This window comes from Amaranthus tricolor, chromosome 8 (assembly GCF_026212465.1).
Source record: "Amaranthus tricolor cultivar Red isolate AtriRed21 chromosome 8, ASM2621246v1, whole genome shotgun sequence".
Classification (NCBI taxonomy): Eukaryota; Viridiplantae; Streptophyta; class Magnoliopsida; order Caryophyllales; family Amaranthaceae; genus Amaranthus; species Amaranthus tricolor.
Window position 1 is genome coordinate 24,813,108 of NC_080054.1, and position 11,538 is coordinate 24,824,645.

Below are 11,538 nucleotides of genomic sequence, written 5' to 3' on the forward strand. Positions count from 1 at the left end.
AATGGGGAAAATAAAGTTTTGAATTTTGGCGAGAAAGAATACATGTTTGAACTTATGACAAAATTATAAGAAACCACCTAATCTATACCTTTTTAAAAAACTATATTATGTAAAAGTTATTGCAATTGAAATTTACACTATGAGATCAATAATTAATTGAATGAGTTGAGAGAGTTTATGTTGGATAAAATCCAAGGTTAAGAAAGGCAAAGTTGGGGGTGACGTAATAAAAAAGATAACAAAAATAAATAATGCCCTATATTAAATCTGTGATGACAAAAGTATATATCATAAAATAACAATTGATCACATGTTCAAATCTTTATTATTCTTTCGCATTATTTTAACTTAATTTAATATCTAAAATTTAAAATTTTATTCACCCATTAATTTAGCTTAAATTTCCGGCAATCATGAGGCAACTAAATAAAAACTGAATAATGGCCCAAAATCAATTGAAAACTTTCTGAACAAGTTAAAAAGAAAAAAGCACTTTTATTTCTTTGTTCTCCCGAACACAATTAACAATAAAAGATAATCTATTCTCTAATTCAGTTTTATTATTTCCCATTTGTCTTCTTCCTCTCTCTGACACTTTGTTTTCTGGTTTCCCAAAGAAGAAATTAAATCATGAATACCAGCACTTCCGTTTATTTCCCTTTCTCTGATCTTCCATTTCATATGAAAACCCATATTTTGGCCAGGCTTCCTGTCAAAACCCTACTAAAATGTCGGTCTGTGTGCCCATCTTGGCGCGCTTACATCGATTCCCCTTCTTTCATCTCCAAGAATCGAAATCTTTACAATAAAGAACATTCCAAAACTTCCCATTTACTTATTGGAGAAACTTCTAGACGATTCCGCCTACAGCGTATTACTAACGATCAGAAAGTAACCACTCTTGCTGTTCGTCCTCCATATTCTGCTGATTTTTCTTTAATACCATGGATTTATGGAACATGTAATGGGTTATTTCTACTCAGATTATATGGTGATCAAAAGGGTATGTATTTGTTTTACGCCTTTCTCAGAAAATCTCTGGTTCTTCCACCTTCTCCATTTGCTACTCCCTTTCAATCTACTAAGTATGTTTTAGGGTTTTCCCCCACTTGTAATGATTATAAGGTGCTTGTCTATCGGCTTAAATGTGATGAGTATGAGCCGGCAATGACAGTTTATTCACTTAGAAATCACATTTGGACTATTAAAATCAATCCCATGAATGTCGATGCTTGGGCTTCATTAAAGGCCCCTTTTTCCCGTAACAAATATGTTTATTGTGGATGGATTGTTTACTGGTTTCCTCAAGGTTATTCAAGAATTATTCACTCTTTTGATTTTAATAGAGAAGAATTTAATAATGTGGCAGCACCCGAGCCACTGAAAGAATGTAAGAGTTTAAATCTTTTTACCATTGGTGAGTTGTTAGCTGTTTTATCATCGTCCTGCATATGGGTAATGGAAAAGCATGATGAAGAGTACACATGGAGGGTATGGTGCTTAGAATCTTGGATTCAAAATGTTTTTGATGTAATGGGACAGCACAATCCATATGGTGCTAAGGTTTTCTTTGTTGGGCAGACCAATGTATTTCTAATAATTGGATTGTGAGGTAGCATACAATTTTATGAAGTTATAAGCCGAAAGTTAAAAATGTGAATGAATAATAATACTCGTTTTCTTTCCGGGGTTGCTTATGTGGAAACCTTAGCGTTGCTTACAGGAACGAAAGGAATGATTTTCGAACCTTTCTCTTAATTCACGAGAATAGATTCGTAAAAAGTTCATAGCGAACAATGAAAGTCGATATTTACACTAACTTGTCATTTGTTTTTTCTATTATCAGATTGATTGTTGTAAATAGGTTACGGAATCGGAAGTAAGAATGATTTTAGAAGCACAGATAGGATACATGACTAATAAAACAAATATTGTTCATAGAATTAGCATTCTTGCGTAGCCTTAATCCAATGAAAAAATAGAGTAGATAATAGTCAATGTTGTAGATAATAGGCAATAATGTGTCTATTGTCTATACAAGTAAGAGACATTGTCTTAAATCAGAAGATCGGTTTGTAATACAAGATCGGACTGCATCCTTAACATTCTTGGTATTTTTGAGATGAGACAAAATAATAGGATTTTCATCTCTTGAGAAGAGAGGTTAATGCCAACATTAGTTCAATTTTAATGATTAAAATTGAATTCTACTAATCAAAATTAAATTTTAGTAATTGAATTGAATTTTACTAAAACTCCTATAATTTATTTTAACTAGAGTAACTTTTACTAAAAAAAGAATTTTATTTATTGTTATTGTACTGGTTTTTATATATTTAAAATTTTAAAAGAATGACATTGTAATACTTGTAATTTTTAATATATTGAAATTTATTTTTATTTTTTTAATTTACATTAATTTACTCATATTCATGATATTATTAATTATTTTTAAAAAATAATAAGCTAAAAAAATTAATTAAATGAGTTGAGAAAATTTATGTTCAAAGAGTGATAAAATTCATGAGCAAAAAATGCAAAATGATTGGTGACATAATAAAAAAAATAATAAAAAATAACGATGCCCTCTAATAAACTAAATATGTACTAATGACACAATTATATACAGAATAATAATCGAAAAGTGGTAATTAGGGATGGCAATGGGTATTGGAGCCAACCCGAATCCGTAGATCTGTATCCATTTTCACGGATTTAGATCCTAAAAATATAGACTCGTCGGATCTGAGTCGGATCCGGATCTAAGAAAAATACCCAGACCCGGACCGCGGATCTGGAGGACCCGTTTTATTTATTTATTTATTTATTTTTATATCAAATATATTAATTAAATTGTTACTGCATTTGAAGTTGAATTTTTTTGTTTAATTAACTTTTCAGTTACTGCATTTGCTTCGTCAAGAGCTTTCATTGTTGCAACTTGGAACCTTCTGCTTCTTCCGGAATATTCTTTTTTCTTGATGAAATGTTATTGCTTCGTCAACAGTTTGATTAACTTTCTTTGATTAATTTTTGATTTAGGTTGAGTAGTTTTTTATTTATTTGATGTTAGTGGTAGATTTATGTTGATTTATTTGAGTTTAGTGGTTGATTTATGTTGAGTTTAATGGTAATTTTTGATTTATGTTGAGTGGTTGATTTATGTTGAGTGGTTGATTTATGTTGAGTTCAATGGTAATTTTTGATTTATGTTGAGTGGTTTGTGAAATTACATATATTATTAACATTAGTCTATAAATATCACTTTACGGAAGTGCTATTTGTTACTTCCTCCATTTCATATTATTTGCTACATAACATGAAAATGCACTATTTATCCATCACCTTTAATTTTTAATTAGTTTCTAATTATAATTTATAAGTTAAAACATAGTGAAGTTGGATCTTTTTTGATTCGTTTCAATGCAAGGATTATTAATATAAAATTGTTATAATGTTTTTATTATACATAATTAAAGATATTAAGAATTAAATTAGCACAATGAACTGCATAAAAAGTCTAAACGTACAAGTATTTTAGAACGGAGAAAGTATTAAGTAAAATTTGATCAAATCATTGTATAATTGAGTTACTAAGTTGAATTGGTCAAACTATATTTATTTGTTAAGTTGAATTACTCAAACTATATTTATTTGTTAAATTTAGGCAAATTATAACCTATTTGAATGACATTATTTTATGAATTAAAACTATTGAATATTTTTAATTTTTCGAAAAATATATCATAATTTGACGTCTAGAAGGTTCGAGAATTCGAGTTGGAGGACGTAAAATCTAAGTATGAGCTGGAGGTGGAGGTGAAATTTTCCGACTTTTAATTGTAGCAAAATTTAGAGTATGCATTAGTTGATCCGAGTTTGACCCATTGCCATCTCTACTCTTAACCACTAAACCACATTAACTTGTAAGGGGTCAGACCGTCGGAGCCTAATGACTAATGAGTACGGTGACTTATGTACGTTAAAGAGAAGAGAAGTAGAGAGAATTAATCCTTTTATAGGTATTTTATTGCCAATATATCAATACATCACGTGCCTCCACCTTCACTTGAAACCAATACTGAGTGACTCCATCGTCATGAATAATCCAATCCAAACCAATTAAGCATGACTATGCGATGATGCACGAAAAAAACAATTAAATTGTGATATATTGAGAATTATATCAAGGGTAGTTTATGAGTTAGACGAAGTTGTATTCTAATGACACAAACAGAAAAGTCCAAAGGATAGTAAAAAATAAATGGTAGAAAATAAGCCAATTTTTCATCTCTTGTTTTACTCAACTATCTCACTGCTATATTTTCATAATATTAATATTTTTACAATTTAAAATTGTATATTGTTACAAATATAAACAATCCAATAAACGAAATGAATTGCATAAAAACGTGTTTGAGTGCAACTATCATTTTGCATACTAAGTGCACTTATACTTCCACATATGTCAAGTAAGTGTTGATTAGATATCAGGCACAACATTTTGAAATCTAGCTGTTGTGTTTGAGTATAATGTGTATATTTATTTAAGGCAATGCAATAATGGAAAATTCTATGAACAATACTGATTTATTAGTACATTAAATGCTTTTAAAATCGTTCTTACTTCCAATTCTATAACCTATTTACATTAACCAATCTAATAACAAGCAAACCAAATGATCTTACAGACTATTGTAAACGTGGACTTTCTTTATTCGCCATGAGTTCTTAAGAATCAATTCTCATTAATTAATCAAGGAAAGGTTTGAAATGTCATCCCTTCTGTTCCTGTAAGAAAATGACGGCAAGAAAATGACCAGCTTCATTTCTCAACATTCCTAACACCCCGCTTGTAACTTGATAAAAATCTACTCTACCATCAAACCCAATCATTAGAAATGTATTTGTCTCCTCAACAAACAAAACCTTGATAGTAGATAGATAGTGTTCTTTAAATATATCAAAAAAAGAATTAATCCATGATTCCGAACACCATTCCCTCCATGTGTACTCTCCATCATACTTTTTCAAAATCCATATGCAAGACGATGACATAACAGCTAACAACTCATCGATGGCGAAAAGAACTAACATCTTACATTCTTGCTTTTCTTCCTCCTTTTTCTGGTCATGTTTTCATACCATGGATTTATGGAGGCTGTAATGGGTTATTTCTACTGATCTTCCATGGTCATCAAGATAATATATGTTTGTGGAATCCCTTTCTCAGAAAATCTTTGATTCTTCCACCTTGTCCAATTGTTTCTCGCTTTCAATCTGTTAATTATGTAATAGGATTTTCCACCTCTTGTGATGATTATAAGGTGCTTGCCTATCGGCTTCGTACCATCAATAATGGTAAAGTGTATGAGCCCGCCATGGCAGTTTATTCACTTAGAAATCACATCTGGACTATCAAAATCAATCCCATGAATGCCGATGCTTGGACTTCATTAAGGAGCCCTTTTTCTCGTCACAAATATGTTTATTGTGGATGGATTATTTACTGGTTTACTGAAAGTGATCCCGGAATTATCCACTCTTTTGATTTTAATATGGAAGAATTCAATAACCTGGCAGTACATGAGCCGCTTTTTAAATCGGATCCAGATCAACATATTGGCAAAACCAGATATTTTCGGATATTCTATTTTCTACTTTTATATTATTTTTGATTTTTTATTTTTAAAATTTATAAATATTTTTTCATAAATTTTTTTTGCTTTGGTTATTAAATTTACTACTATGTACAATTCCCAATTATAACTAAGTTGTACAATTCCCAATTACATTCTAAGTTTAGATAATTAAGCTTTTTTCTTGATGGTTAAAAAAAAGCTTGATTATAGAAAAAAAACGAAGTGAGCTTAATTAAAAAAAAAAAAAAATTTTTGACAGTCTCATACAAGACGACCACATTTATTTATACTCCTCCATCTCTTATTCAGTTTCATTTTTTGGCGGGAAAAACAATTTTTCCGTAATACTTTATATATACAAAATTGTTTGTTTGTATCATGATCAGTTGTATACAGAATTTTCCTTATTATGATATTTGTTTCTTTCTTGGCCATTTAATCCCATTCGTCCTTCTATCTTTCTTTCTTTCTTTCTCTGATATTTGTCTTCTAGTTTGCTTAGGAACAAAATCATGAATAACACTTCCCTTTATCTTCCATTTGATATATGGACCCATATTTTTGCTATGCTTCCTGTCGAAACTCTAGCGAAATGCCGGGCTGTGTGCCCATCTTGGCGCGCTTACATCGAATCCCCTTCTTTCATCTCCAAGCATCGCAATCTTTACAATAAACAACATTCCAAACACTCCCATTTAATTTTAGGTTATTCTACACGATTAGACCTACATCGTGTCACCAACGATCAGAGATTTACCACTCTTGCTTTTCTTCCTCCTTTTTCTGCTCATGTTTTCATACCAAGGATTTATGGAGGCTGTAATGGGTTATTTCTACATGATCATCAAGATAATATATGTTTGTGGAATCCCTTTCTCAGAAAATCTTTGATTCTTCCACCTTGTCCAATTGTTACCCCCTTCCAATTTACTCATTATGTTAATTATGTAATAGGATTTTCCACCTCTTGTGATGATTATAAGGTGCTTGCCTATCGGCATCGTACCATCAATAATGGTAAAGTGTATGAGCCCGCCATGGCAGTTTATTCACTTAGAAATCACATCTGGACTATCAAAATCAATCCCATGAATGCCGATGCTTGGACTTCATTAAGGAGCCCTATTTCTCGTCACAAATATGTTTATTGTGGATGGATTATTTACTGGTTTACTGAAAGTGATCCCGGAATTATCCGCTCTTTTGATTTTAATATGGAAGAATTTAATAACCTGGCAGTACCTGAGCCGCTAAAAGAATGTAAGATGTTAGTTCTTTTTGCCATCGATGAGTTGTTAGCTGTTATGTCATCGTCGTGCATATGGATTTTGGAAAAGTATGATGGAGAGTACACATGGAGGGAATGGTGTTCGGAATCATGGATTAATTCTTTTTTTGATATATTTAAAGAAGACTATCTATCTACTATCAAGGTTTTGTTTGTTGAGGAGACAAATACATTTCTAATGATTGGGTTTGATGGTAGAGTAGATTTTTATCAAGTTACAAGCGGGGTGTTAGGAATGTTGAGAAATGGAGCTGGTTATTTTCTTGCCGTGATTGATTATGTGGAGACCTTAGTGTTGCTTACAGGAACAGAAGGGATGACATTTCAAACCTTTCCTTGATTAATTAATGAGAATTGCTTCTTAAGAACTCATGGCGAATAAAGAAAGTCCACGTTTACAATATTCTGTAAGATCATTTGGTTTGCTTGTTATTAGTTTAGTTGTTGTAAATAGGTTATAGAATTGGAAGTAAGAACGATTTTAAAAGCATTTAATGTACTAATAAATCAGTATTGTTCATAGAATTTTCCATTATTGCATTGCCTTAAATAAATATACACATTATACTCAAACACAACAGCTAGATTTCAAAATGTTGTGCCTAATATCTAATGAGCACTTACTTGACATATGTGGAAGTATAAGTGCACTTAGTATGCAAAATGATAGCTGCACTCAAACACGTTTTTATGCAATTCAATTCGTTTATTGAATTGTTTATATTTAGTAACAATATACAATTTAAAATTGTAAAAAATATTAATATTATGAAAATATAGCAGTGAAATAGTTGAGTAAAACAAGAGATGAAAAAGTGGCTTATTTTCTACCATTTATTTTTTACTATCCTTTGGACTTTTCTGTTTGTGTCATTAGAATACAACTTCGTCTAACTCATAAACTACCCTTGATATAATTCTCAATATATCACAATTTAATTGTTTTTTTCGTGCATCATCGCATAGTCATGCTTAATTGGTTTGGATTGGATTATTCATGACGATGGAGTCACTCAGTATTGGTTTCAAGTGAAGGTGGAGGCACGTGATGTATTGATATATTGGCAATAAAATACCTATAAAAGGATTAATTCTCTCTACTTCTCTTCTCTTTAACGTACATAAGTCACCGTACTCATTAGTCATTAGGCTCCGACGGTCTGACCCCTTACAAGTTAATGTGGTTTAGTGGTTAAGAGTAGAGATGGCAATGGGTCAAACTCGGATCAACTAATGCATACTCTAATTTTGCTACAATTAAAAGTCGGAAAATTTCACCTCCACCTCCAGCTCATACTTAGATTTTACGTCCTCCAACTCGAATTCTCGAACCTTCTAGACGTCAAATTATGATATATTTTTCGAAAAATTAAAAATATTCAATAGTTTTAATTCATAAAATAATGTCATTCAAATAGGTTATAATTTGCCTAAATTTAACAAATAAATATAGTTTGAGTAATTCAACTTAACAAATAAATATAGTTTGACCAATTCAACTTAGTAACTCAATCATACAATGATTTGATCAAATTTTACTTAATACTTTCTCCGTTCTAAAATACTTGTACGTTTAGACTTTTTATGCAGTTCATTGTGCTAATTTAATTCTTAATATCTTTAATTATGTATAATAAAAACATTATAACAATTTTATATTAATAGTCCTTGCATTGAAACGAATCAAAAAAGATCCAACTTCACTATGTTTTAACTTATAAATTATAATTAGAAACTAATTACAAATTAAAGGTGATGGATAAATAGTGCATTTTCATGTTATGTAGCAAATAATATGAAATGGAGGAAGTAACAAATAGCACTTCCGTAAAGTGATATTTATAGACTAATGTTAATAATATATGTAATTTCACAAACCACTCAACATAAATCAAAAATTACCATTGAACTCAACATAAATCAACCACTCAACATAAAACAAAAATTACCATTAAACTCAACATAAATCAACCACTAAACTCAAATAAATCAACATAAATCTACCACTAACATCAAATAAATAAAAAACTACTCAACCTAAATCAAAAATTAATCAAACAAAGTTAATCAAACTGTTGACGAAGCAATAACATTTCATCAAGAAAAAAGAATATTCCGGAAGAAGCAGAAGGTTCCAAGTTGCAACAATGAAAACTCTTGACGAAGCAAATGCAGTAACTGAAAAGTTAATTAAACAAAAAAATTCAACTTCAAATGCAGTAACAATTTAATTAATATATTTGATATAAAAAAAATAAGAAATAAAATAAAACGGGTCCTCCAGATCCGCGGTCCGGGTCTGGGTATTTTTCTTAGATCCGGATCCGACTCAGATCCGACGAGTCTATATTTTTAGGATCTAAATCCGTGAAAATGGATACAGATCTACGGATTCGGGTTGGCTCCAATACCCATTGCCATCCCTAATTACCACTTTTCGATTATTATTCTGTATATAATTGTGTCATTAGTACATATTTAGTTTATTAGAGGGCATCGTTATTTTTTGTTATTTTTTTTATTATGTCACCAATCATTTTGCATTTTTTGCTCATGAATTTTATCTCTCTTTGAACATAAATTTTCTCAACTCATTTAATTAATTTTTTTAGCTTATTATTTTTTAAAAATAATTAATAATATCATGAATATGAGTAAATTAATGTAAATAAAAAAAATAAAAATAAATTTCAATTCATTAAAAATTACAAGTAGCACAATGTCATTCTTTTAAAATTTTAAATATATAAAAACCAGTACAATAACAATAAATAAAAATCTTTTTTTAGTAAAAGTTACTCTAGTTAAAATAAATTATAGGAGTTTTAGTAAAATTCAATTCAATTACTAAAATTTAATTTTGATTAGTAGAATTCAATTTTAATCATTAAAATTAAATGCAGTCCGATCTTGTATTACAAACTGGTCTTTTGATTTAAGACAATGTCTCTTACTTGTATAGACAATAGACACATTATTGCCTATTATCTACAACATTGACTATTATCTACTCTATTTTTTCATTGGATTAAGGCTACGCAAGAATGCTAATTCTATGAACAATATTTGTTTTATTAGTCATGTATCCTATCTGTGCTTCTAAAATCATTCTTACTTCCAATTCCGTAACCTATTTACAACAATCAATCTAATAATAGAAAAAACAAATGACAAGTTAGTGTAAATATCGACTTTCATTGTTCGCTATGAACTTCTTACGAATCGATTCTCGTCAATTAAGAGAAAGGTTTGAAAATCATTCCTTTCGTTCCTGTAAGCAACGCTAAGGTTTCCACATAAGCAACCCCGGAAAGAAAACGAGTATTATTATCATTCACATTTTTAACTTTCGGCTTGTAACTTCATAAAATTGTATGCTACCTCACAATCCAATTATTAGAAATACATTGGTCTGCCCAACAAAGAAAACCTTAGCACCATATGGATTGTGCTGTCCCATTACATCAAAAACATTTTGAATCCAAGATTCTAAGCACCATACCCTCCATGTGTACTCTTCATCATGCTTTTCCATTACCCATATGCAGGACGATGATAAAACAGCTAACAACTCACCAATGGTAAAAAGATTTAAACTCTTACATTCTTTCAGTGGCTCGGGTGCTGCCACATTATTGAATTCTTCTCTATTAAAATCAAAAGAGTGAATATTTCTTGAATAATCTTGAGGAAACCAGTAAACAATCCATCCGCAATAAACATATTTGTTACGGGAAAAAGGGGCCTTTAATGAAGCCCAAGCATCGACATTCATGGGATTGATTTCAATAGTCCAAATGTGATTTCTAAGTGAATAAACTGTCATTGCCGGCTCATACTCATCACATTTAAGCCGATAGACAAGCACCTTATATCATTACAAGTGGGGGAAAACCCTAAAACATACTTAGTAGATTGAAAGGGAGTAGCAAATGGAGAAGGTGGAAGAATCAGAGATTTTCTGAGAAAGGCGTAAAACAAATACATACCCTTTTGATCACCATATAATCTGAGTAGAAATAACCCATTACATGTTCCATAAATCCATGGTATTAAAGAAAAATCAGCAGAATATGGAGGACGAACAGCAAGAGTGGTTACTTTCTGACCGTTAGTAATACGCTGTAGGCGGAATCGTCTAGAAGTTTCTCCAATGAGTAAATGGGAAGTTTTGGAATGTTCTTTATTGTAAAGATTTCGATGCTTGGAGATGAAAGAAGGGGAATCGATGTAAGCGCGCCAAGATGGGCACACAGCCCGACATTTTAGTAGGGTTTTAACAGGAAGCCTGGCCAAAATGTGGGTTTTCATTTGAAATGGAAGATCAGAGAAAGGGAAATAAACGGAAGTGCTGGTATTCATGATTTAATTTCTTCTTTGGCAAACCAGAAAACAAAGTGTCAGAGAAAGGAAGAAGACAAATGGGAAATAATAAAACTGAATTAGAGAATAGATTATCTTTTGTTGTTAATTGTGTTCGGGGGCTTTCCGTTAGTTTGTTTCAAGTTCATCTTTCTAGTGTAATAGAACCAGGGATGGCCACGGAGCGGGTTATTCGGTCCCGAACCGGAATCGAAACCGAAACCGAAACCGTTCGCGACAGGTTCC

At 31.1% G+C, this 11,538-nt stretch overlaps 3 protein-coding genes across 3 annotated transcripts; 2 read left to right on the forward strand and 1 right to left on the reverse strand.

Annotated features, from left to right (window-relative positions):
• Positions 1 to 630: 630 nt before the first annotated feature.
• Positions 631 to 3,016, forward strand: LOC130821690 (F-box/kelch-repeat protein At3g23880-like). Its single transcript, XM_057687478.1, has 3 exons — positions 631 to 1,587; positions 2,630 to 2,697; positions 2,902 to 3,016. Exons 1-3 carry the CDS (start codon positions 631 to 633, stop codon positions 3,014 to 3,016), a joined length of 1,140 nt encoding a protein of 379 aa, XP_057543461.1.
• A 3,138-nt stretch (positions 3,017 to 6,154) lies between these two features.
• LOC130821691 (F-box/LRR-repeat/kelch-repeat protein At2g27520-like) lies at positions 6,155 to 7,270 on the forward strand. The gene has a single exon (XM_057687479.1). It carries the CDS (start codon positions 6,155 to 6,157, stop codon positions 7,268 to 7,270), a length of 1,116 nt encoding a protein of 371 aa, XP_057543462.1.
• Positions 7,271 to 10,752: 3,482 nt separating this feature from the next.
• LOC130821692 (F-box/kelch-repeat protein At3g23880-like) lies at positions 10,753 to 11,292 on the reverse strand. Its single transcript, XM_057687480.1, has one exon. It carries the CDS (start codon positions 11,290 to 11,292, stop codon positions 10,753 to 10,755), a length of 540 nt encoding a protein of 179 aa, XP_057543463.1.
• Positions 11,293 to 11,538: the final 246 nt, after the last annotated feature.

Bases quoted from the DNA above. Each gene is read 5' to 3' on its own strand.
- LOC130821690 (XM_057687478.1), top strand. From the start codon at position 631: ATGAATACCAGCACTTCCGTTTATTTCCCTTTCTCTGATCTTCCATTT. The intron at 1,588-2,629 runs GTATTTCTAATA...AATTATATACAG, and splicing joins TCTTTGTTGGGCAGACCAAT to AATAATAATCGAAAAGTGGT. The intron at 2,698-2,901 runs GTATCCATTTTC...TTAACTTTTCAG, and splicing joins CAACCCGAATCCGTAGATCT to TTACTGCATTTGCTTCGTCA.
- LOC130821691 (XM_057687479.1), top strand. From the start codon at position 6,155: ATGAATAACACTTCCCTTTATCTTCCATTTGATATATGGACCCATATT.
- LOC130821692 (XM_057687480.1), bottom strand. From the start codon at position 11,292: ATGAATACCAGCACTTCCGTTTATTTCCCTTTCTCTGATCTTCCATTT.